The sequence below is a fragment of the Schistocerca americana genome, chromosome 1, assembly GCF_021461395.2.
Source record: "Schistocerca americana isolate TAMUIC-IGC-003095 chromosome 1, iqSchAmer2.1, whole genome shotgun sequence".
NCBI classification, from domain to species: domain Eukaryota; kingdom Metazoa; phylum Arthropoda; class Insecta; order Orthoptera; family Acrididae; genus Schistocerca; species Schistocerca americana.
The window spans coordinates 960,595,511-960,623,070 of NC_060119.1; the positions used below are offsets into that span (position 1 = coordinate 960,595,511).

Consider the following 27,560-nt stretch of genomic DNA (forward strand, 5'->3'; position numbering starts at 1 on the left):
TGTGCGGGGAAATGGAGAGGTTGTATAAAACCTTCAGCACAGTGTTCTGACGTGTGCCTGTTTTTCTGCAAACACGATGCGTCGCTTTCTGCGGCTTGCATCGATATGGCGAACCCATGCTATTGCTGCACCGCAAAATTGTTTACTGGGCATTACTGAGTAAAATTGAGACACTTGCCACGTTTGATGCAAGAAGCAACAGAAACAAGTCAGACTAGAGCTGATAAGACACTGTTGTATCAGGGACCGTTCGCGCTGATACTACAAGAATTGCTACTATGACGCCGGGCAGTTACCACATAACCGGGCAGCCGAGGGACCGGAGTCGTTATATCAGCGGCACAGCATTGGTAGCCATATTGTCTTACATTGAAGCTATGGTTTGTTGTGGTTCATACAGCAGAAATTGACGCTGTTGCAAAACAAGAATGGGTATCGCAGGCTGCTGCTGGCCTCCTACCCTGGAAGTTCACAGCTCGAGCACAAGGCTATGGGCAAATTATTTGCTGCCTGCCTCTGCTCATGCGAGCCGCCATCGCTACTGCTGTGGAACCATCTCACTTTCCTAAGGTCCATGGATTTTGCCCACCTCTGAGAGTGAAGACCTGGGCTTCTGGGCAACGTCTAGTCTGCATTAGGAGTCGCCACTCGGTGCTGCGGGCGGAGCCATTGTACAATCGCCGCTGCCATCACCACCGACTGCTCGACACTGTAAACTGTCAAGCCAACTACTGAAGGTCACGCTTCCTCACAGGCCATACACAGCTTGTACGAATCACGATGCAATGTTCCTTCGAACATGCATGTGAGTCCGTAGGGACATTTAATCGTATTTATCCGCCGACACGCGGCAAGTGACTTTCAAGTAACTTGTCTCTCTGTACGGGAATATACACAGGTTGTAGATACATGGCTGACGACGTATGGAAGTTTGTGTCTCACTGTGAGTTGTGCTCGGATTGCCTTATAGTAAGGCGACCGATCGTGATAAGAGGGAAATCCAGGTTCGATAATATAGAAAGCCCTCTTAATTCATAAGTGATATTAATATTACAAAGAGTCGTTTGTTACGCAGAATCAGCAAAATCTATGTAAGATCTGTTTACCATATCAAGTGGATCTTCCTTCGGATCTCTCAGAATTTCTTGCCGTAGAGAAAACTACCGTAGGGAAACAGTCTCCTGCATCTGTAAATGAGTAAGTATACAGAAATCAAATAACATGATATTGTAGTAGATATACCTTTATTAATGAGGGCAGTTCAACCCATTCACAAGAGACTTCATACATGTACTGCAATTGATGAAAGCATTTTGATGGGTCATTATAATGTGTTATTGTAAGAAAGAGGACTGAGAATTTTGCTATGTTTCAGATAAATCCTTTTTCAGTTGTAGAATACACACACACACACACACACACACACACACACACACACACACATAGTATTTTTTTATGAGGTAATAGCTGAATCTCATGGGAGTTATGGACATTAGATGCATACACTATCACATTCGAGTCACAAGTCTCGAATCCCGAGGTCATATTCGACTCCGGGACCGACACAAATTTTCGTTGTCGTCATTCAGTTATGTGGGCTGATGGTAGTCCATTCTCGCAACTGGGAGTACACCTCATGTACACACGTCTTACGTTCTGAGGGTGTTGGCTTCTCTGAGAATCATCAAGATTGCTGACTGCTGCGCCTCCTCGCAGACCATACACAGATTATACTATGGAGGCATTGACTTCTTCGACAGTTATCATGATTGCCGTAGTTGCGAACGAATCCTTTAACGTCGGCCGACTCATCGCTCCACTGCATCCCCTTCCAGGAGGCGGTAATGCTGAGCGCTAGATGTGAACAGCAGTTTTTCGTACACTTCGTTTCTTTATGCATTACAGTACTTCCACTCATAGAAAAAAAATTGCACAATGAAGGTGTCGGTGAAATTATTTCAAGCTTATGGGTAGTTCCATATCGGAAGACTTTCACTCGTTATATCATATGCGGGTTCAGTGGATACTGTCCATGGAGCATACACTAAAAGAAAAGACCAGGAAAGAGGGTCAATATCTGTTAGCCAACAGATTAGGAAGTCCACGAATTTTTCGTGCTAATTCATCCCTAAAGTAACTGGAATGCCGCTATTCGGTACCTTATGAACACTGGTTTTTATGAAGCTTATTATCGAGTTCTCATGGAGAAGAGTAAAGATGAAGTTTACATGGGATTCTATGTCAGGAAACGGCCCATATTACGAGGGAAATGAAATCGACTCACGTGTTTAACTCTTGCACTAACTTTGATTAGTTTACGGACTTTTCATTCGTATAAAGTACCCACATTGGTTGTTAACTCTGTAAAGACACTCTTGTGGAGAAGCACGGCCTTATCATTTATCCTGCTCTCCTAACGACTCTATGTACAGGAATCATAATGTATAGTTACATTTAACACCATTGCCTGTCAAAATTTTCTACGAAATACTCAAGACAAATGTGATTCCTCCAGAGCTGTTGCCGCCTGGTGTTGTAATCAGGGCGGTACATCAACAATTAATTGAAAGATTTTGGAAAATGAAGATTTAGACTGCCATCGAGATTTGAACGGGATAAACTCACTTCAAACCCCAATACACTATCCTGAATTAAGAATTCTGTCCACAAAGATGGGCTACCATAATCAAGTGCTCGTGTCTGACGTCCTCTCTTGTGTTCAAGTTACGGCAGCTATCTTCTTGGAGAAAAGTACGTACCAGGAGCAGCTGTATGCCTTGAAGAACTTCCCAGTAGCGACACCAGAAATGCTGATTTGTCTTTCGGATGTCACACATCATATTGGTGTTTCAGATATGACCAGTGCACAATACGGAAAGAGGGGACATCGGCGGAGCAGCGTCCTCGTCAACCATTGTTTGACCACACGATCAACAGCAAATCATAGCGTAGGGATGCCCAACACAACAACACGTATTGGTATTTTGAGAGCAGAATCGTTTCAACCTCAGGTATCATCTTGTGTGACCTACTACATTTTATGCGTCAGGCAGCCCGCAATGTTGGAGTGATCGTGTGGCCGGTCACCTAGCGATTTTTTACCTCAATTTCTGTAGCATTCGTCAAACAAAATGACACCTAACCTCACAGCTCTGCAATTTCATAAGCTAAAGAGTTTGCTTAAACTCTTTGTGGCCCAAAGCTTGTGGGGAAAACCCAGTGCAATGAATGAATTTTCCATGAGACATCACTACCGTTCGATCGTGCGACGCTTAAAGTGTTCGCGAAATTGCTGCGCTAACATGCCCCCTATGGATAGCGATTTATCAATGATAGAATGATGTCTGTGTTCGTGTCTACACTGGCTCAGAATTTTACATCCATTTCTAATTCACTTTTGTAGATATAATAGTTGTTCGTTCATAATTGTACGCATAAAAATATGGGCCACGCGCTTTTCTTTTATTTTTGCCAGATTACGTAATGCTGGTTCTTCTCTGCCCACTTTTTTAATATCTAAAATATAAAAGTACGCCTCCTTAAATTAAATTACGTCACATCGGTTATGTCCCCTTATTAATATCATGACATGTACTTAACAACAGTGCATTCTAATTTTATGTGCTACTAGTACGTTTTTGGTCTTTGAGAAGTAAATCTTTTTACAATTATAAAAGTTCTGACGTTTACTATGCTGTTACACTGATGAATGAGAACTTTATGGCCACCTACCTAATAGCCGCAATGTTTACCTTTGTCACGGGTAACAGCGGAGACACGTCGTGGAATGAAAACAATGAGCCCTTCGTAGGTCGCTGGAGGGGCTAGTACCACTTTTGCACACGCAAGTCACCTAATTACCGTAAATTTCGGGGCGGGGGGCGATGAGCGCGATGCCACATTTAATCACATCTCAGATGTGCTCGGTCGGGTTCAGATCTGGCGAGCTCGAGGGCCAGCACATCAATTGGAACTCGAACCACTCCATCACACTCCTGACCTTGCGACATGGTGTATTATCTTGTTGAAAAATGCAACTGCCGTCTAGAAACATGATCGTCACGAAGGGGTCTACGTGATCTTCAACCACTGTACGATAGTTCTTGGCCGTCAAAGTGCCTTGCATTGGTTCCATTTGACCCATGGATAACCACATGAGTGATCCACAGACCGCAACAGAGCCGCCACCAGCTTGTCTCCGTCCAGCAGTACAGGTGTCAAGGAGCCGTTCCCCTGGGAGACGACGGATTCGTTCTTTCCCATCGGCAAGATGAAAAATGTATCGGGACTCTTCACACCATGCTATACTCTGCCACTGCACCATCGTCCAGTGCTGATGGTCAAGAGCCCATTTCAGTCGTAGTTATCGATGTCGTGATATTAACATTGGCACATGCATGCTTCGTCGGGTGTGGAGGCCCATCCTCAGGAGTGTTTGGTGCACTGCGTGTTCAGACACACTTGTACATTGCCCACCATTAAAGAAAGTCTGGTGTTAATTCCGTCACAGTTCGCCGTCTGTCCTGTATTACTAGTCTCCCCAGCCTACGACGTCCGACATCTGTAATGAGGGGTTTCCGCCTAACCCAACAACGTCTGGACGTGATTTCACCTTGGCCTCGCCACGTGCTGAAGACACTCACCCTAGCGCTCTTCGAACACCCGACAAGTGGCGTAGTTCCCGAAACGCTTGTGCGGAGCCCCTGGGCCGTCACAATCTGACCCCGGTCAGTCTTGGATAGATCGCGTGGCTTCCCCATTCTACAAACGCTCACTGTTACTACATGCACCGTGTGTGTGTCTGACTACCAGTCATTCCTCGCCAGGTGGCGCTCCTATCGCCTGGATGGATTTCCATCGACAGTAAGTCGGTGGTCACAATGTTCTGTGTGGTCAGTGTATTAATATATGTTTTCATCACACAGCCTCTTAAAAACGATTTGTGCTATGGTTGGGGCTAAGAAATCTTCAGTTTATAAGAAACAGCCAACAGCAGGAAAGATTTTCTTCTATTCATTTAGTAATTACTAATTTCTTTTCCGTCTGTTATGGCAGTAACACGCTGCCGCTTAATAATATGCTGCTGTTTAAATTTTTGTGTTACATTATTCGTGTTAAGAATAAAGAATTTGACATAAGATACGTTAACGTCGTCTTGCATCGAAATCTCTCTGGGTGTACCAAACACACACTCAGACACACACACAGGTTACTAAAAGTAAAGTTACAATTAACGGCATACGAGGGGGAAGAAGAGACAGACAGGGAGGGAGAGGGAGTATGTGCTTTTCAAAGGGAGTGGTTTCACTCGTACACCTCAAAGCAAACGTATCTCTACCTTCACTTTACGATACGTAGCAGAGACAGGAGTGAACGAAGTGTATTGCGCTGCCTTTTTGCTTTCCATTACGAATGGCTCGCAGCCTCGACGTCGGAGGTATGCATGTCTGTGTATACCAAGCTCTCTAAAAGCTCGCGTACAAAATGAACCTTCACCAGCCTTACTGCTACAGACAAAGCTGTAGAACAAATACGAAACGTCGCATAAGCAAATGAAACACATTTACCAGGAAGCCACTAGAGAAACTATAACCTGAGATGAAAGAGCTTTAGGACAAAATGCTTAAAGTAAAAAGCCGAGTCGTTTTCCACTTGGGCTCCTAGCCTACATATTAAATCAGACTTTCTACATTTTAAAAACTACTTTTATGATTAATTCTTTTACGCCATGAAATAGTTTTTCTGGGAAGTAACTGAGCTTGAGTAAGACTCTCTCTCTCTCTCTCTGTCTCTCTGTCTATCTCTCTCTCTCTTTCTGCGTCTGATGGTCTCAGGAAGTGTAATGGAAGTTAGAAAGGGTGCGTCGTTGTTGCAAAGAGCTTGAAGCACATTTAGCAAATGACAAAACTGAACTTTAAATAACGTTTGATGGCAACTGTAGAATAGCAGAATGGGACGTGATGATTGCTCATTGCTCCCAAAAACTAGAAGGCTGGCCAACATAAATCACTGATACAAATCTGTCGACTAATTTCAACGACGGACTATACTTTATAGCTGAAATGCAAGTCTTGTCAAATTAAATTTCATAATTGTTCGTGTCCCGTTAACAGTGACTTTAGTTTATGTGGTGTTGCGTAGTTGTGTTTCGATCACGAAACTAACTTACAATTAATAGATCACTACTTTTAAGCACTATTTCGTAACACTCTAATACTGATTATATAAGTTAGCAATAATTACTTTTTCATATACTAGCATAAACACGTGACAAAATGTGGTGGAATTTACAGCTTGTCAAACGAAGCTGCGAACAACTTCTTCCTCACGCAGTCCACTCACTACTCACGTACTTTGTACCTTGCATTTATGGCAGTAAAAGTGAGAAATAGACATCACATGTGCTTAAATATCTCATGAAAAAGCCTACTCTGAGTTGTACGTAATTCCTTAAATGAGGAGAAATTGCTTCATTATTCTGTTAGCAACAATATACGAACCAACTGACAGCACAACACAACAGTAACTATCTAATAGCTACTACACTGCTGTAGGATCTACAAGGTGTTATTACTGTTATTATTATTAATAGCGTCAGTAGTAAGACAGAAACATAAAGCAGCGTGAATTCTTCCAGCTTCTGGCAATTCAGAAAAAAGAACTCCAGGAATCAACTGACTTACAAGAAGTTGGCCTAACAACAAGTATCCTTTGTGGACGTGGGCAAGCAGCTGGCGAAATATTTGACAATGAAGGTGGCCAAACAGCCGTGCGATTTGTGAAAGTATTTTGCTTGTTGTCGTAACCAGTTTCGGCAATTCAGTATGCTATCCTCGTGCCACATATGCACCTCATGTATAGACGTTCAAACGTATCGATATTCACATACTGGAGGCATCACTATCTGGATGTCGTGAATTCGTATTTCAAATGCTTCCTTCGAAGACTTGTCAGTCGATCGTGGTTTAATAAAACGCATCGTCACTTAAAAAAGTAAGTGTTGAAAGAAACTTTGTTTTCATTCTAAAATTTAGTTAGATGCTAATGTTGATGATGGTGGGCGAGGGAAAAAAGGGGGGGGCGGTACGTGTGGTTATTAGCTAATATCTGATTCACGAAGCGGTAATGGTCTCATAAACGTTGGAATCACTGGTCCGTATCAAGCTTATACGTCAGTTAAATTCGCAGGTTGAATATTAATAAAACCGACAAACTTGAGGGACAGATTCCTGACTGGAGATGGAGCAAATAAAGGTCCTATGAACATGTGTCTGGAAACGCATCGTTTCCATGGCTGATGGCGCTGACGAATGAAACTGGCCACATGCCGTTTCTTGTGTATTGCAGGCTGTGTGATTGGTACCCATAGTACTGTAAGCAGCAGAATGGCTGCTATTCACACAGGGAACAAGCCGAAATGGTGTTTGTGTGCTGCTAAGCATATGGAAACGGTCGAGAGGAAGCACAAAGGTACCAACACAAGTACCCTCAGAGACACCAATGACATTACGCCAACATTTTAATCCCTTTTTGAGCATTTGTGTGATCACAGGTCCTTTGAGACAGACGAACCCGCAGGGAGACGACGGACTGTGTGTACACAAGATTTGGAAGACCGGGTACTATAGGATATTGAGACGAACCCCAGTACAAACTCCAAATCTGGTGTACGCACAGTGCAGCGCCTACCTGGACGTTCGTCGGTCTGAAAGGAGCCCATGATCATACAAACGCCGAAAAACAGCTTGACGTGTTGTGTGATGTAGTTGGTGTCCATGAGGGTACTTGTTTTATTATAGCCGTGTGGTCTCTCGACCGTTTCCATCTGCTTGATTGGACGCAGACACCATCTCTGCTTTTTCCCGACATGAATAGCGGACCATTCTGCTGCCTATAGTACGCTGGATCCGTCACAAAAGCCTGGAACACACGGCACTTGGTTAGGGGAACTTTCATCCCTCAGCGCCATCTACCACGGCAACAACGCATATCTGAAGACATGTTCATAGAACCCTTTTTCCTGCATTTCCAGGAAGGAATCCACCCTGCAGTTCGTTGGTTTTATTAACGTTCACACTGTGTCTCCTCAAAAAAATGACAATTTAAATTGTTGTTTGAGGCAACATAAACTTCCACCGACTTTATACCCCTATGCATGTAACCAAATGAAATGTTCAGTAAAACTTGTATTTTTAAGAGATCTGATCCTGGCATTTTTTCGAAACGTTGTAGACATTCATCACCAGCAGTACCCAATCATTAATTGTTAAGGGATTTTCGGTAACACGACCTTGGTTGACTATGAGGCCACTCGGAGCGCTGCCAATTTATCAAACCGTCATTTCGATTTCTTATTAGCTGATTTAAAGTCTTCCATATGTTTTTGGTTTCGTTTCAAACAGATTCTAATTGCATACAATTGTGTTCCTAATTACGACTTTCTATGTGCATTGTACTCTTTGACAGGCTTTCTCAATATTTGCTTGTATTATGCTAGATTTTTTCTCTCTTCCTTACTGTTGTACGTAGTAAATGATTCCATATTTGCTTTAGTTTCATATAAAACTGAAGCTAGTTTTATCGCATGCTATTTTGTCAACTGACATATGTTTGTTACTGCTTACTAATCCGTGTGTGAACTGCTCGACTTAATTACATTGTAATATTGTTCGTAATTTTATTCATATCCGATTTTCGTACTTTCTTGCATTCGAGAAATCATTGTTAGCAGCTATTAATTTGTACTCAATTTCATTATATGTTGTCACGGAATGAGTACGTAATTCTGCTTTGAAAACTGTTGCTGTTTGCCACTGAGAATGTTTTGTAGTCCTTTTAGTGTTAGAATGCGTAGATATTGTATAAAGTAGGGTACTATTACACAGCAAAAATATTCTACGGTTACATCGAGGTGCATTTTTGTACATGAGGTTGTGTGATACTGTATAGTAAGTGTAAATGTACTCCCAACATATTGAATTATACTGAGTTTAATAAACATCAGTTATACAGAAAAATTTTCTTGACGCCTTTTGAAGAGACAGTCTGTACTCGTTCCGATCTGACCATGTGAGCGTAGAAAAGTTGTGGAATTATTTCAAAGAGATAGAATCGACAGCAATTGAGAGATATACACCACATAAATTAAAAAGTGAAGGTACTGATCCTCCATTGTACAGAAAACGGGTCAGATGGCTGTTCCAGAAGCAACGAAAAAAGCATGCCAAATTTAAAAGGACGCAAAATCCCCAAGACTCGCAAAGTTTTGCAGAAGTTATAAATATAGCGCGTACCTCAGTGCGAGGTGCTTCCCGTAATTTCCACAACGAAACTCTGTATCAAAATCTGGCAGAAAACCCAAAGAGATTCTCGTCATACATAAAGCACACAGTCAATACCTTCACTGCGCGACGACAACGCTGAAGTCATTGATGACAGCGTGACTAAAGCAGAGTTATTAAACACGACTTTCCGAAATTCCTTCACCAAAGACGACGAAGTAAATATTCATGAATTACAATCAAGAACAACTGAAAAGATGAGAAACATCGAAACAGATAGCCTCGATGTTGCAAAGCAGCTTAAATCACTTAATAAAAGCAAGGCTTCTGGTACAGATTGTATACCAGTCAGATTCCTCTCAGAGTAGGCTGATACAATAGCTCCATATTTAGCAATTATATACAACCACCCTCTCTCAGAAGGATCCGTACATAAAGACTGGAAAATTGCGTAAGTCACTCCAATACCCAAAAAGGGAAGTAGGAGTAATCCTTTGAATTACATGCCCATATCACTAACGTCGATTTGCAGTAGGGTATTCGAACATTATGAAGTACCTCGAAGAAAACGATTTATTCACACACTCAGCACGGATTCAGAAAAAAATCGTTCTTGCGAAACACAGCTACCTCCTTATACTCATGAAGTAATGAGTGCTATCGACAGGGGACGTCAAATTGATTCAATATTCTTGGATTTCCAGAAGGTTTTCCACACCGTTCATCACAAGCGTCTTCTAACCAAATTGCGTGCCTATGGAATATCGCCTCAGTTGTTCGACTGAATTCGTGATTTCCTGTCAGAAAGGTCACAGTTCATAGTAATAGACGGAAAATCATCAAGTAAAACAGAAATAATATCCGGCGTGGCCAAGGAAGTGTTATAGGCCTTCTATTGTTCCTGATCTATATTAACGACATAGGAGACAATCTCAGTAGCCGTCATAGATTGTTTGCAGATGATGCTGTCATTTACCGTCTTGTAAAGTCATCAGTTGACCAGAACGAATTGCGAAATGATTTAGATAAGATATCTGTATGGTGCGAAAAGCGGCAATTGACCCTGAATAAAGAAAGGTGTTAAGTCCTAAAACAAATCCGCTAAATTTCGATTATGCGATAAGTCACACAAATCTGAAGACTGTAAATTCAACTAAATACTTAGGGATCGCAATTACAAACACCCTACATTGAAACGATCACATAGAAAATGTTGTGGGTAGAGCCAACCAAAGACTGCGATTCATTGGCAGAACAATCAGAAGGTGCAACAAGCCTACTAAAGAGACTGCTTACACCACGCTTGTCCACCCTATTCTGGAGTATTGCTGTGCGGTGTGGGATCCGCATCAGTTGGGATTGACGGATGGCATCGAAAAAGAACAAAGAAGGGCGGCTCGTTATGTATTAACACGTACTAGGGGAATAGTGCCACAGGCGTGATACGTGTACTGGAGTGGCAATCATTAAGACTAAGGCGTTTTTCATTTCGACAGGATCTTCTCATGAAATTTCAATCACAAATTTTCTCCTCCGATTGCAACAACATTCTATTGTCACCCACCTACATAGAGGTAAATGATCATCACGATAAAGTAAAAGAAATCAGGGCTCGCAAGGGAAAATTTAAGTGCTCGTTTTTCCCGCGCGCCGTTCGAGAGTGGAACGGTAGAGAGACAGCTTGAATGGGTTCATTGAACCCTCTGGCAGTCATTTAACTGTGAATGGCAGAGTAATCACGTGGATGTAGATGCACATGTAGATGAATTCATTAGTACATCCCATGATGAAATGAAATCAAATGATCGTGGTGCATTTTTGGCCGCCTAATCGTTTATCTGACGCCACTTTTTCGCGACTTGCGCTGCGGTGATGGTGAATTGATGATAAGAAGAATTGATGATAAGAACAACGCAAAGACCATTCTCCGAACGGATAAAAAATTCGACCTGGGCGTGAATCGAACCCAGGTCCACCAAATGACAGCTGCGCTATTCACTCACACCCGAACTGCCAGATGTCAGACAGTCAGATCGGTACCAAGCGTTGTGTGTCGATAGCGTATCAACCAAAACGCCGATTTAGTTCGTGCTGTGTGCTTTGGTGGACTAGAATATCGGCAACCGATATTTAAAATTAACACCAGTACTAAAGAGTACAGGAACAGCGTATCTGTGAGTTATTAAAACCAAGATTTATGACAGGTGAGTTGGTAGCATGAGTTCACCATTACATGCGAGGAAGTACGATAAACAAATGCGAATAAAAATAAAATAGAACACCAGATATACACTTACATGCAGTTAAATGGACTAATTCGCATAAACGTTCGTAAGCAGCGAGAAATATACGTGAGTCCACAAAACACCGTGTGACAAAACCAGCTTGTTTTATGTGAAACAAATGCAAATATGGAATGATTTAGTCTAACAAATATTATGGATGTGATGAAAAATCTGGCAGAATGCGAGCGCTATGCTTAGCACGCAATTCAAAGAGTGCAGTACAAACAAGTTGTAGTATCAGGGACACAATTAGGTGAAACCAGCTTCTGTGTCATATCACGTTGGACGATTCTTTGGTTTTGACATGATCTAAAGAGCAATTATATCCACTTGGTAACAACCACTAAATCTTAATTGCAATATTGGGCTTTAACAAATAAATAGTTTTACAGTCGAAAGGTGACCATGATGTTGTGTACGCAATATTTCATGATCATGAACCACATCTACAAAAAGTTAATCTTAGCTTGTGATTGAGATATCTCGACGAATATACGAGGGTTGACTGAAAAGTAAACCTCCCTGTGGTAACTCTTCAACAGTTGGCAGCACTGGTATGCGGCAGGTACTGGCTTGTTCCGAAGCCTCTTCTCTACAGCTCCAGTTTGCGGGAAGCCTTGGTACTGAACGGTTGTGTTGTTACAGTGCAAAGTATGGAATCCTGCGCAGACAGTCGGCCAATGTGATTTAAGCAACCTGCAGTCATTGAATTCTTGACAGCAGAAGGTGTCACCCCAAAGGAGGTTCATCAGGGAGTGAAAACAATTTATGATGATTGTGTTGATGTCAGTACTGTGCGTCTTCATTCTCCTAACGCGAGAGGAGTTCCTGGCAAATTTCAAGTTCAAATACACTCCTGGAAATTGAAATAAGAACACCGTGAATTCATTGTCCCAGGAAGGGGAAACTTTATTGACACATTCCTGGGGTCAGATACATCACATGATCACACTGACAGAACCACAGGCACATAGACACAGGCAACAGAGCATGCACAATGTCGGCACTAGTACAGTGTATATCCACCTTTCGCAGCAATGCAGGCTGCTATTCTCCCATGGAGACGATCGTAGAGATGCTGGATGTAGTCCTGTGGAACGGCTTGCCATGCCATTTCCACCTGGCGCCTCAGTTAGACCAGCGTTCGTGCTGGACGTGCAGACCGCGTGAGACGACGCTTCATCCAGTCCCAAACATGCTCAATGGGGGACAGATCCGGAGATCTTGCTGGCCAGGGTAGTTGACTTACACCTTCTAGAGCACGTTGGGTGGCACGGGATACATGCGGACGTGCATTGTCCTGTTGGAACAGCAAGTTCCCTTGCCGGTCTAGGAATGGTAGAACGATGGGTTCGATGACGGTTTGGATGTACCGTGCACTATTCAGTGTCCCCTCGACGATCACCAGTGGTGTACGGCCAGTGTAGAAGATCGCTCCCCACACCATGATGGCGGGTGTTGGCCCTGTGTGCCTCGGTCGTATGCAGTCCTGATTGTGGCGCTCACCTGCACGGCGCCAAACACGCATACGACCATCATTGGCACCAAGGCAGAAGCGACTCTCATCGCTGAAGACGACACGTCTCCATTCGTCCCTCCATTCACGCCTGTCGCGACACCACTGGAGGCGGGCTGCACGATGTTGGGGCGTGAGCGGAAGACGGCCTAACGGTGTGCGGGACCGTAGCCCAGCTTCATGGAGACGGTTGCGAATGGTCCTCGCCGATACCGCAGGAGCAACAGTGTCCCTAATTTGCTGGGAAGTGGCGGTGCGGTCCCCTACGGCACTGCGAAGGATCCTACGGTCTTGGCGTGCATCCGTGCGTCGCTGCGGTCCGGTCCCAGGTCGACGGGCACGTGCACCTTCCGCCGACCACTGGCGACAACATCGATGTACTGTGGAGACCTCACGCCCCACGTGTTGAGCAATTCGGCGGTACGTCCACCCGGCCTCCCGCATGCCCACTATACGCCCTCGCTCAAAGTCCGTGAACCGCACATACGGTTCACGTCCACGCTGTCGCGGCATGCTACCAGTGTTAAAGACTGCGATGGAGCTCCGTATGCCACGGCAAACTGGCTGACACTGACGGCGGCGGTGCACAAATGCTGCGCAGCTAGCGCCATTCGACGGCCAACACCGCTGTTCCTGGTGTGTCCGCTGCGCCGTGCGTGTGATCATTGCTTGTACAGCCCTCTCGCAGTGTCCGGAGCAAGTATGGTGGGTCTGACACACCGGTGTCAATATGTTCTTTTTTCCATTTCCAGGAGTGTAGTTTAAATGGCTCTAAGCAATATGGGACATAACATCGGAGGTCATCAGTTTCCTAGACTTAGAACTATTAATCCTAACTAACCTAAGGATATCACACACATCAATGACCGAGGCAGGATTCGAATCTGCGACCGTAGCAGCAGCGCGGTTCCGGACTGAAGCGCCTAGAACCGACCGGCAAATTTCAAGTCTGTGTGCTTTCATTTCAGGAGTCAGCATCCGGGGTACCCATCGCGCACAGATCTTCCGATAGCCGCAAAGCAATAATGTGACCCACACGTTCTTGTGAAATGCCGTTTGTGCTTGCACTTTCTCTCTGAGTGATACGACGATCATCCCGAATCAATCTGTCAACATTTGCCTTGCGAAACTCGGTGGTTGCTGTAACAAGACTTCCAACTCTGTTTGTCACGCAGGTCAGATGTTCTAGCCTCAACTTTTAAAACTTATTCGCCAAACGACGCGCAGTACTCACATCAACTCAATCATCATAAATTGCTTTCATTCTGTGATGAATCTCCTTTGGGGTGACACCTTCTGCTGTCAAAACTTCAACGACTGCACGTTGCTTTGATCTCATTGACCGCCCATCTGCGCAGGGTTCCATACTTTACACTATAACAACACAGCCGTTCAATACTAAGGCTTCCCGCCAATGTAGCTGTAGAGAAGAGGCTACAGACCAAGCCAGTACCTGCCGCATAACAATGCTGCCAACTGTTGAAGAGTTACGATGGTGGAAGAATTACTTTTCAGTCAACCCTTGTATTATTTTGTAGGCTCACATAAATACTTACATTCTTTACTATTACACTACGAAGCCTACCCATGATGAATAAGTATAAATTTTGGCTCAAAACGCGTATTTTGAATTGAAAATACGGGTTTTCGCCTCATATTGCTGGTACTCAAAGCTCACCGCCAGGCCACTTGCAGCACTGGTATCGTCCTCTATTCCCGTGTCGTTATCGAGCTCCTTGATCTGATATTATGGTGCCCCGTGGTTGTAAGCTCCAATGGCATCTGACCTTCACGAAGCGAAAGGTCTTGCCGGTCACATATCAAATCGTTTCCTGGCGTCCACAAGATTTCAAAAATGTGGGTAAGAGTGTTATTGAATTCCCAGTGTCCTCAGTGAACAGTGGTGTATAATCTGAAAATCTGTCTCTACATCTTCATACGTACTTCGCAAGCTACAGTATGGTGCGTGGCAGAGGGTGTTCTGTCTATTACTAGTAATGTCCTTTCCTGTTCCATTCGAAAATGGACGGAAACACTATTGCCTCCATGCCTCCGTACGAGCCCTAATCTCTCTGACCATCTCTCTGAATGCTTACGCGAAATGTACAACGTCGGCAGTAGAATCGTTCTGCAGTCAGCCTCAAATGCTGGTTCTCTAAATTTTCTCAGCAGCGCTTGTCGGATAGAACGTCACCTTCTCTCAAATAATTCCCATTTGAGATCCCGAATCGTCTCCGTAATACTTGCGTGTTGTTGGAACTTTCCGGTAACAAATCTAGCAGCCCGCCTCTGAACTGCTTCGATGTCGTTCTGCAATCTGATTATGGCCCACGCTTCCCTAAAATTCTCCCATTAACACTAAGTCGACCATTCGCCTTCCCTGCTACAGTCCTTATATGTTCATCCCATATCATATTGCTTTGGAGCGATACGCCTCATTATTTGATCGACGTGACTGTATCAAGCAGCACACTACTAAAGTTGCATTCCAATTTATACATTTGCTTTTCCTAATCATCTACATTAACCTACAGTTTTCTACATTTAAAGCCAGCTGCCATTCATCACACCAAATAGAAATTTGGTCTAAGTCATGCTCTGCCAGAAAGTAAGCGTCCTAAGCCTGTGAGGGTGAATGATATGTAACGAAACTCAAATCACCACCGGTCAGTACATAGGCTAGATGTTGGGAAAATCCTGAGACAGTGTCTAAAATAAGTCTTTCATCGTCCTCCGTCGGATGCTATGGCAGTTTTCTCTCGAGATAAATGTTTCAAGGCAACTCAAAACACTTTGTGGTAATAATGGCAAAGAGAAAACGATACTGTTTCTAAACATTTTCAAATGCTTTTAATTGTTGATGGAGCATACACCGGTTGTGAGAAGAGAAAACCAGAGTTTCATGGATTCGATTACACAGAACTGAACGCCCTTATTCAGTCAAAAGCATTATTGATACTTAATAAAAGTTAGATAATAAATTCAAATAGCATACATATTTTGTACAGGACTAAAGCGTCTATGTCATAAGCAAACTTACTGTCTCGTTTCCAGAGAGACCATTTTACCAAGCAAACAAATATTTACGCGGAAAAAAGTGTGGAAACAGGTTCGAGAAAGGATAAAACCATTACCTGATAGTCTGGCCATGAAATCAACTCACAATTTTTTATTAAATATGTTATTTTATTAATGTCGAAATGCAACGTGTATGATATCACATTTACAACGTTTACTGTAAAAGTATTCTCCTCTTGGTTGATCTTTTTCAGACAGTGCGCTTCCTCGTTCTTTCTCAGTTTTGTTCAGCCACCCGGTCTCGAATTCAAGGGAGTTTTTCATAATATCGAATGTTTGGTTTCGTTACAAATACATGTAATCCGTATCTTTACAGTTCCATCACGTTAATTATTTTTTTATGAAATCACAAAAACCGTCCAAACGTATGTTTCTCAAAATAATTATTACTCAGACGCATTTTTCCTTTAACGTTGATTACACTCATTCCGTAATGTAACAACTAATACTCTCTACCTGCCGAGGAGAGTTTATTTCTACACAAAATAGTAATCGTCACTATCATTGGATGGACAACAGGTTTTATAGTCAAAAAATTATTTTACATTTTTGTATGTCAAACAAACCAAACAAAATATTCCGCAAATAATATACTATAAGAGGATAACTACCCAAGAAGGAAGTATGTGAGGAATTCTGGTGATGGTGCGACAGACTGCTCCGATCACAACATTGTACTCATATGTAAGCGAGATTCATAGGTTTGCAATGAGAACACTAGTTCCCTCACAAACTGTATAAAGACCGACCCATAATTCAGACGCCGTTGAAACATTTCTAAATGTTTCCGTGAAATAAACCTTTCTGAATCCTCCAGTAGGTAAATTCGAGTTTTATAAATTTAATATTTACATGGTATCACCCTAAGGTGGACTATGTTTTGATAATTACAATAATATTTCATTGGGTTACTCTTAACTGCAGTTTCACAAATCTGAAGGGGATGGAATTTACATTCAACTATTGAACCAAATATGAATCTGTGGAAAGGATGCTTTATGCAAATGCGAAGAAAGTGGAAGCGGAAGGATAACTAGAAATGGATTTACGCAATGCGCCTTTTTGTTTATTCGGAATCAATTTTATAGACATAAGAGACGACTTCTGAGCTTAAGTAAAACGACTATTCGGGAACCGCTGTGTGAATGGCCTCATCGCTGGAAAATCTCTTTCTCCTTCATATGTTCCTTCAGCTTTGTCAAAAAAATTGAAATCGCACGGTGCTAGATCTGAACTTTAAGATGCCTCCTTTCTAACCTATGGTGCATGCTTTGTAACCACTCATTGAATATACTGAACTGTGTCGTGTGAGCCGTGTGGTATGCTGTATTTTTGTGCAGGAGAAGAATGCCTTTGCTTAATTTTCCGCGTCTCTTGTTCTTTGTGACCATAAGCCTTGCGCCTTTGTATGAAGGTGACAGTCATCGTGGAATAAAGCGGGAGCACAACTGCACAATTGTCGATATTGCAGACGTACTCTATCTACGGAATAATCACTGCCTATTGAGATTTGCATCTGCTGAGCAGTGTCCGCGATGGTCTCACTGCGAATCATTTCCTCGATTGCCTGGACGTCGTCGCGTGTGGTCGATGTCGATGGCCTTCCTCCTCTGTCGGCATTACCCATGTCTATGTGGCCTTGGTCAAAATGTTGGCACAATTTCACAACCACCCGAGAAGTTAACGGTGAATCTGTGTACAATTTATTCTTACTGCCCTCAGGAACCGTACTGTGAACGGCACTTCAAAACTGGAGCGCGTTTCCTATTTCCGCGGCATTTCACTTCCGCACTATGATGCACCTGTTATCCGTACGGCCACAGAACTGTGTCTGCATGACATCCGGAACATGTACTCTCTTCTCACATTGTACCATTCTTGTTGCTTTTACTAGCCGCTAATTTGAGCAGGAATTCGAGTCGCTTATCCATGTCAGGACTGTCTTGAAATTCAGGACTACCTCGAATGCCCACAGAATTTTTATCCCTATTTGAAAGCCCTTATAATATCAGAAAGTAACAAATAAAAAAAAGTGCTTTCAGCAATGTGTGTGATAACTGGGCAGTCTAGAACAAGACTGAGGCAAATTACAAGCGGCAGAGGCGTGGCTTTCGCTGTGAGTCATGAAACCTCAAGTTACCGTCCGAAAGCGCATTGAGTGTATTTCAAAATAAATTAGTGAATACCAATCGTCGAATATCGTTATAGATAATAAAACATAATACGACTAAATACGTCTAATATATTGGGAAATATAGACTCGGAAGGCTACATTTAAAATACAGTGTGAGTGACATCTTCAACATTTTTGGTCCTGTCGGCAACAGAAACCAAAACATTGCATTGAAACAAGCGTTCAGTTTATAGTGCTGTGGTATGTGGGAAAACAAAACCGCAAACTGCCATTCATAAGAAGAAAAACAACATCAAAAACGCAACAGGAGCTTAATATGTAAGAAGTTATCCACGCAACCTGCCACTGATGATGCCTTGCAGAAAATAAAGGCGAAACGCGTATGGCACTAAAATTGTGTTTTATTCAGTTGCCGTCAGACGGTCCATAAGTAAAAATTATCAATATACAGTGTGAGTGAGTTGCTTTTAACGATGCTGTTTCATGCAACTATCAATACAATATCTGACCTTCATAAGACATGTGCAAGATTTTCATATTCTCTCGCTCACTACAGAAAATATGAATAGGTCCTGTCTGTAGGAAATTTAATGTAGTATTTAAATTTTGTACTGGGATAAGTTTTCGTTGGAGGGCACGGTTTTCGAAATCTTCAAGAGAAACGTACCAAAGTGACCTCCAAACGCACCTTCGCACCAGTACTGATCCCTCATCAGCGATGATTCCTCGTATGTTGTTCGTGACACTCCCTCTTACCGCTGTACAAAAATTTCGGTCCACACGAACTGTTCCCGATATTCGATCTTTTTCGGTCTCTATTGATTGGCCTGTTACGCCACCAGAATTGTTTTCTATTTCGATAGTTTCGAAAATTAAGACAACTGAGTTCTAGTTTTCAAGCACACTATAAGTACTTTGAATCCAGTCACCTTATCTCGCATAATTTCAACTATAACATGGAGTTAGAGAGATATTACCGAAGACAAAAAATTACAATATCTCTGTCATTAGAAATGAAAGTTTCATTTTGTTGGAGGAAATGAATGTAGCCTCCAGCGTGTGTGTTTTGGTGCTTGTGAAGACCTAAGCAAAAATGTAGTACCGCTACTACCTCCACGCAGTTACAGTGGAAGAGTTGTGTTGCTATCGATAAATTACGCAACAAGACCGCATCCATTTCCCTGTACTGTGCAAACGAATGCGACTATCGCAGCGAACGTTGGAACTAAACAACAAGGAAAAGAACGGAGCGCTCGCATTAACAAAAAAATCTTGCAGACAGATGGTTGGTTTCGTCCATGCGTCAGCGTCATAGCAGCGTATTTTTCGTCTCGCCCGTTACGTTTAGCCGCGAAAAAGGAAGAGAATGCAGAAAACAGAAGACAAATGTTTCCCAGTATGGAGTTTACAAATGACATAGTGCTTTTTTTGATGCAAGCAAAATATTTATAAATTCCCCGAAAAGGGTAGACGACACCAGAAGAAAAGAAGAGAATCTGAAACGCAATTAACGCGACAAAATGATATGAAGTAATATAATACGAACATAAAATCTTAATGTAGTATCTACTTAGTGTTCACTTTCTTTAAGGTATTCTATTCATACATAAGCTGGCATACGATGTCAAATTGATGTAACGTTGTCATCACACGTGTTTTTAGTTGTTATTCCGAAAGTGGACAGCACGCTTTCACAACTGTCTTTCAGTTTCGACTCCTCCCATATTCTGTTAGTGACTTCTCGATACTGCTTCGTGTTTCTGATGGAAACTCAGATTTAGAATGCCGGCCGCGGTAGCCGTGCGGTTCTAGGCGCTGCAGTCCGGAACCGTGGGACTGCTGCGGTCGCAGGTTCGAATCCTGCCTCGGGCATGGATGTGTGTGATGTCCTTAGGTTAGTTAGATTTAATTAGTTCTACGTTCTAGGGGACTGATGACCTAAGATGTTAAGTCCCATAGTTCTCAGAGCCATTTTTCAGATTTAGAATAAGCCTTAGACAACAACCCCATGCTTATAAGATCCGCTATTAGCATAGGCTAGTAAACCCCTCCATTTCCCGACAAGAGTTGAAGTGTAAATGTGTTTGCTAGCATGGCTTCGGACGTCTTCGAGAGTACCAAGTACCTATGACAGTAGTTCAGATAACATCCTGTTCTAGAAATACGTGGCTGCTCACAATACTTTATGAAGAGGTCGAATTAAGGATTTGTACAAGTTGTAATATGGAATGGACTAGCGTTTCTTAATATTTGAGAGTTTTAAGTCTCGAAACAATGAAAAATATATAAAAACTCTTATTATGCTTTTCACGACCAATACTCGAAATTTTGTCGTCGAAATAATTTACAAGCAATATCATTTGACATATTGCTGTACTCCAATTTCCACTACATCATACAGCAAAGAGATTCAGTTGCTTTATTTGAAAAATAATCAGTTAAATTCAGTACGTTTCTATATTTAAAGTTTATTTGAAGAATCAGGAGGAAAAAATCAAATAAGTCAATTTTTATGAAACTCGAGAAAAAGCGGTTTTAATGCTTGCACTGTGATTTCAGCAATATATAAGTACATACAATAATTTTTGTTTCATACATTAAACAACTTGAGTCCAACGAATGTGGAAATAGCATTATTGGCGTCCATATTGTCCCCAAAAGGAACTAGATTCCCGAAGTGCAGTCAGACGTCATTCTGTAAAGGGAAAGAAACAGATAAGACAAACGAAGCAGATGCAATAATTCCATAGTAATCACAACTGAACGACTCTCTGGTTGTGATATTACAGCGACAGCACTCACGTTGTGTGTTTACCTGTGGGTTAGCAATAAAAAACTCCACAGTACTTTAGGACAGCAAAGCATCAGGCTTCAGACAGAGTTTGATAAAGAAGGAAATTGTTCGAGTTAGATTACAACGAACAGAAGAAAAGTGCAAAGCTATAGTGCACTATCCAAGTAAGGAATTCTCAAGTTAAACATACTACTAATAGCAGGTATTGACAGCTCAAGCAGCCCTTCGATTGGTCGTCATTGTCGTGTTGTTCTTATGATACCAATCTGCATTCCTCTGTGATAAGGCCTTTGATATTTGACCATACGACAGTGGCTACATTCTGCTGATATTATCTTAACAGGCTGCATTTTGCAGCGCACTTTTGAATCCAACAGTGTTTTCCAGTCCACACCACTTTTAATTAACATTGACCACAATGAATGTGGATGGCTAACATCTGGATGTGTTCAAATGTGTGTGAATTTCTAAGGGGCCAAACTGCTTAGGTCATCGATCCGTAAACTTACGCACTACTTAAACTAACTTACGCTAAGAGCTACACACATACCCACGCCTGAGGGAGGACAAGAACCTCCGGCGGGTTAACATCTGGATGATTCGATCATTTCCTCCACATCTTGTGGTATTTTCTCCAGTGCCTTTGCGTTCCATAGTCTAACATTTTTATAGACATGCGTGGTTCGTTCTCCTTATAGCAAAATTTCGACTAGCATAGTATTTTCAAGGTCTTTTCTTGTAAATAATTGCTATGATAAACCTGCATTGAGCACTAACAGTAACTCAGTTTCGAAAAAAGTGGCTTACCTTTTTTCCCCTGGCCTTTGATGTATTAACTTGGCGCCAAAACACTAGTCGTTTCCATGCCATCATGTATCTATAATCCTTGCGCCGTTGTCTTGATCGGATATGAAATCTGATGTAAAGGATCTGATACATGGAAAAGAATGAAAATTGCAAAATATCAGGAAAAGTAAGTAATTGATAAAAATATTTCACAGCCGTAGCTTGCAAAAGTACCTTACCCAACGTGTACCACTACAAATTCAAGTAGCACACACTTGTTTGTTTGATAGTAGCATGGAAGTTATTTATTTGGGATTAAAAAGAGACTTCTGGATAGCTAAGTTACTGAACGAGTGTTGGAGCATCGTTAAACGAACAAAATATTGATTTAGATAAAGGAGACGCGTTTATCTTAGAAATACACGTGAAGTTAATTGTTCACCATCCTGTTGTTCATAAACCATGACGTCATTTAATATACACATGCTCGACCTTGAAATGGCTGATTGAGGATGGCAAGCATGGATCATCGGTATTTGCTTTTGTACTGTCGATGGAAAGGAACCGCGACGCTTAAGTCCGCCATTGTTACGACCAGTGAAAGGTTTACATCATCCAGTGTAGTTCGCAAAAGTGTGCGTAATGGTACTAACAGGTACACTGAACCGCATATCAATGCGGTGTGAACAATACCGTGATCTTTATCGTATAGTAATCCTATGGTTGTGCTAACTATTGAAATCGGTGGTCGCATTAAAATACATTCCTTTATTGTGGATTGCAGTAAGAGTGTTCACTTTCCTTTGGCCCACATTACTCTTTTTTCCTTCATTCTAATTCTCTGTGGTATATGCGGAAATATGTAAATGAGCGCACTCTTTGGCTCCGCAAGAAATACAATGACGTGTTGACCCCGGCCACAAAACACGAACAATTCTTTTCCGTAAACAATCATCATTTCTGACGACGAAGTACCAGAAACTCACCTGACGGATCAGTGCTTTCACGACGTAACCGACGTTAAGGCCAATGTGACGTGCTAGTTGAGGACATTTCTGAGAGTTTGGTTGTATGAATTTTTCTGTGATATGTACTCAAGTGGAGGGAGACTATGCAGAACGCCTGAAGGATTACAACATTACAACCACCACAATAATATTTTCTTTTATTTTTTATTAATGCAATCTCAAACATTTTGGAGCCCTGCATTACACACACTACTCTAAAAAGAAACGTCAGTACTGCGTCAGTTTGTCACTATAAATCTGTTAGACATAATGAATTCTAAAACAGTGTGCTAGCATTCCACGCTGAAGTGAAAAAGGATATACACTACTGCCCATTAAAATTGTTACAGATGCGAAATTTAACCGACAAGAAGAGGACGTTGTGATATGCAAATGATTAGCTTTTCAGAGCATACACACAAGGTTGACGCCGGTGGCGACACCTACAACGTGCTGACATGAGGAAAGTTTCCAACCGATTTCTCATACACAAACAGCAGTTGACCGGCGTTGCCTGGTGAACGTTGTTGTGATGCCTCGTGTAAGGAGGAGAAATGCGTACCATCACGTTTCCGACTTTGATAAAGGTCGGATTGTAGCCTATCGCGATTTCGGTTTATGGTATCGTGACATTGGTGCTCGCGTTGGTCGAGATCCAATGACTGTTAGCAGAATATGCAATCGGTGGGTTCAGGAGGGTAATACGGAACGCCGTGCTGGATCCCAACGGCCTCGTATAACTAGCAGTCGAGATGACAGCCATCTTATCCGCATAACGCATCGTGCAGCCACATCTCGATTCCTGAGTCAACAGATGGGCACGTTTGCAAGACAACAACCATCTGCACGAAGAATTAGACGACGTTTTCAGCAGCATGGACTATCAGCTTGGAGACCATGGCTGCGGTTACCCTTGACGCTGCATCACAGACAGGAGCGCCTGCGAAGGTGTACTCAACGACGAATCTGGGTGCACGAATGGCAAAATGTCGTTTTCTCGGATGATTCCATGTTCTGTTTACACCATCATGATGCTCGCATCCGTGTTTGGCGACATCGCGGTGAATGCACATTGGAAGCGTGTGTTCGTTATCGCGAAACTGCCGTTACATTTCAGATGTGTTACGACCCGTGGCTCTACCCTTCTTTCGATCCCTGCGAAACCCTACATTTCAGCAGGATAATACACAACCGCATGTAGCAGACCTGTACGGGCATTTCTGGATACAGAAAATGTTCGACTGCTGCCCTGGCCAGCACATTCTCCAGATCTCTCACCAACTGAAAACGTCTGGTCAATGGTGGCCGAGCAACTGGCTCGTCACAATACGCCAGTCACTATTCTTGATGAACTGTGGTATCGTGTTGAAGGTACATGGGCAGCTGTGCCTGTACACGCCATCCAAACTCTGTTTGACTCAATGCCCAGGCGTATCAAGGCCGTTATTACGGCCAGAGGGTGGTTGTTCTGGGTACATATTTCTCAGGATGTGTGCACCCAAATTGCGTGAAAATGTAATCACATGTCGGTTCTAGTATAATATATTTGTCCAATGAAATCCCATTTATCATCTGCATTTCATCTTGGGGTAGCAATTTTAATGGCCAGTAGTGTACATCATGAAGTTGAGTTCGAATGAGAGAGATTGATTATAGAATAGGTTTATCTAACATCGGCGTACAGCTAACACAAGATAGGCTGCTGTGTTAGATATGCGTATGGGAAACCTGTAGGTGGGACAGGGCAGTACACAGTGATGATCATGTACGGGATCACGCAGTGTGATCACAGGGCGGAATGATCGTGACCGTTTGGTGTAAGGCGCGTTCAAAAAGAAACGAGCCGGAGACATAATTCCGAAAACCAGTACCTGTGTGTTAGAAGTATTGACACTGGCTGTAGAGACACTTGTCCCACTGTGACGCAAGGCGGTGAATGGCTGTCTCATAAAATTCCCTGGGCTGTTATGTTAACCAGTTCCGCACGTACAGCAGGGCGTCACTGTCCGAGGTGAATCGTTTACACCTCAGAGCCTTTTTAAGGGGCCGTAAATGGCCCCCTCCTGGTTCACTTCCTGCAGCATGCGACATCAGTGAATGCCCAGCGTTACTCGCAAAACCTTGGCCACTCCTCGTCAAGCGATCAAATCAAAACGACCTGGCAGTCTCACCCGTGGGGTCATTCTGCTCGACGACAGTGCAAAGGCTCATACGGCCAACACAGCCGCGGCACTCCTGTAGAAAAATGGTTCAAATGGCTCTGAGCACTATGGGACTTAACATCTATGGTCATCAGTCCCCTAGAACTTAGAACTACTTAAACCTAACTAACCTGAGGACATCACACACATCCATGCCCGAGGCAGGATTCGAACCTGCGACCGTAGTAGTCGCGCGGTTCCGGACTGAGCGCCTAGAACCGCTAGACCACTGCGGCCGGCCACTCCTGTAGAAATTCAAATGGGAGGTTCTCGGCCAGCCTCCAAACAGTACAGACCTTTCTGCCTGTGAACACGCCGTATTTGGTCCCCTTAAGAAGGGGACCATGTTACCCCCTTAAAATATGCATTAAGAAATTAATTTACCACTTCATGAATATAGGAGCTGGTGTATATGAAAATTGCCAAGACTTTTAAGTTATAATTGATTATATTTAGCCGGCCGGAGTGGCCGAGGGTTGTAGGCGCTTCAGTCTGGATCCGCGCGACCGCTACGGTTGCAGGTTCAAATCCTGCCTCGGGCATGGATGTTTGTGATGTCCTTAGGTTAGTTAGGTTTAAGTAGTTCTAAGTTCTAGGGGACTGATGACCTCAGAAGTTAAGTCCCATAGTGCTCAGAGCCATTTGAACCATTTCTACGTCAACTCAACCACAATAAATTGTCATTTATGTCACGTCCTTTGATAACTTGAAAGTATCGATATCAGGAACAAGCAAAAATCGTCAAAATTCTAGATTCCCGGGGCAACGGCCTTGTCCCAGTGGATACACCGGTTTCCGTCAGATCACCGATGTTAAGCACTTGGATGGGTGACCATCCTGGCCGCCATGCGCTGTTGCCATTTTTCGGGGTGCACTCAGCCTTGTGATGCCAATTGAGGAGCTATTCGACCGAATAGTAGCGGCTCCGGTCAAAGAAAACCATCGTAACGATCGGGAAAGCGGTGTGCTAACCACACGCCCTCCTATCCGCATCCTCAGTGAGGATGACACGGCGATCGGATGGTTCCGATGGGCCACCTGTGGCCTGATGACAAAGTGCTAGATTCCCGGAATGGATGAACTATCTATATGCGTAATTAAATTTGTACGGAACCCTTGGTGTGTGACCCCTACTCTCACTTATAGGGATTATTTTCGAATATATCGCGATTTCTGATGTTACGTTACAGCTTAAATTTCAGCAAATAAAACGAGCAGAAAGTTCATTTATATTCTTCCTTGTCACTGGTATTTGGCTGTTATTTCCGAATAAATCGCTACATGCATTGGCTACTTGTCCACAGTCTTGATGACGTCGTTGCAGTCCCGTGTAGAACGTTTCCCTGATGAAGCTAGGATGAAGCCCGCTCACGCACAGCGACCTGTTCCTGCAGGGAAGCCGGACCCGCCCCGCGACTGCCGCGTGTCCTCGCGGTCCACGACGTCGCTGCAGGTGTCCTGCACGCGGGGCTCGGACGGCGGGCTGCCGCCGCAGCACTTCACGCTGGAGCTGCTGGCCGGCCGCGGCGGCCGCCTGGTGGCCAACGTCACCAGCCGCGCCTCCCCGGAGTTCACCGTCGCTGGACTCGAACCCGGCACGACCTACCACCTCCGCGTCTACTCCAGCAACGGCAAGGGCCGCAGCGACGCCGCGGCCGAGCTCAACGTCACCACCCTCCGGGCTTCGCAGCAACACCGGAGGATCGATGCTGGTGAGGACGACAGTCAAACCCCCAGGAGAATATTCCTACATACCAATATTAATTAACGTGTTACTCTTACTCGTCTTATAGAGGTGGAACAACATCGTTATTTTTAATTTCTGAGGCAGTAATATTTTAGCTACATTGGTGATAAATGAGTTACATTTAGCTGCCATGTTGCTGAGACATCCGAGTGTAATAGTTCGCCTCCTGCCTCTGTGTGACTCCCTTAACCCTCGTAATACCAAGGGGGAGTAGTACTTTATGGCCACCTTTTGGAAAAATTGAAATCTGGTTCTTTTATTATATTTTAAAATTTCGAAAAAATATTCGTTGCTTTTAATGCATTCTTCTACTAGATTCCAAAAATGTTTTAAATCTTTTAGTTAATCTAAACCGACAAGTTTCACTTTTTCCAGTGAATGCCATATTCAATATTTTCTTGTTCAGGATCTTACTTACATATCAATATGTCATTAAATAGTATGTTTAGAGTTAAAATTAACTATAAACCAAATTTTCATTTTAAATTCTTTGTGGTAGTCATAGTACGGTTGGTAGTATGCATTATTTAAATACCTTCACATTACTAAGAGTGTGCTAAACAATATTTTCAGGTGCTGGACCCTACTTACTGATCATTACATCTATATAATCTATGTTATTAATGTAAGTTAACAACTGTTAACGAATTTTTTGTTCATTTCTTTTGGTGGGAATAAAGAATCCTCAACCGCCGTCCCCCCGCGTGCGTTACAGAAAATGCGTTGCTATT

The 27,560-nt window shown here is 43.0% G+C and overlaps 1 protein-coding gene across 1 annotated transcript in view; it reads left to right on the forward strand.

The window, feature by feature from the left end:
* Positions 1–26,850, forward strand: part of LOC124595553 (neural cell adhesion molecule 2-like) — a 433,003-nt gene extending 406,153 nt beyond the window's left edge. The window contains exon 7 of the mRNA XM_047134337.1: positions 26,477–26,850. Within this exon, the coding sequence (XP_046990293.1) occupies positions 26,477–26,850 (374 nt within the window). The remainder of the gene's footprint in view (positions 1–26,476) is intronic.
* The last annotated feature ends 710 nt before the right edge of the window (positions 26,851–27,560 follow it).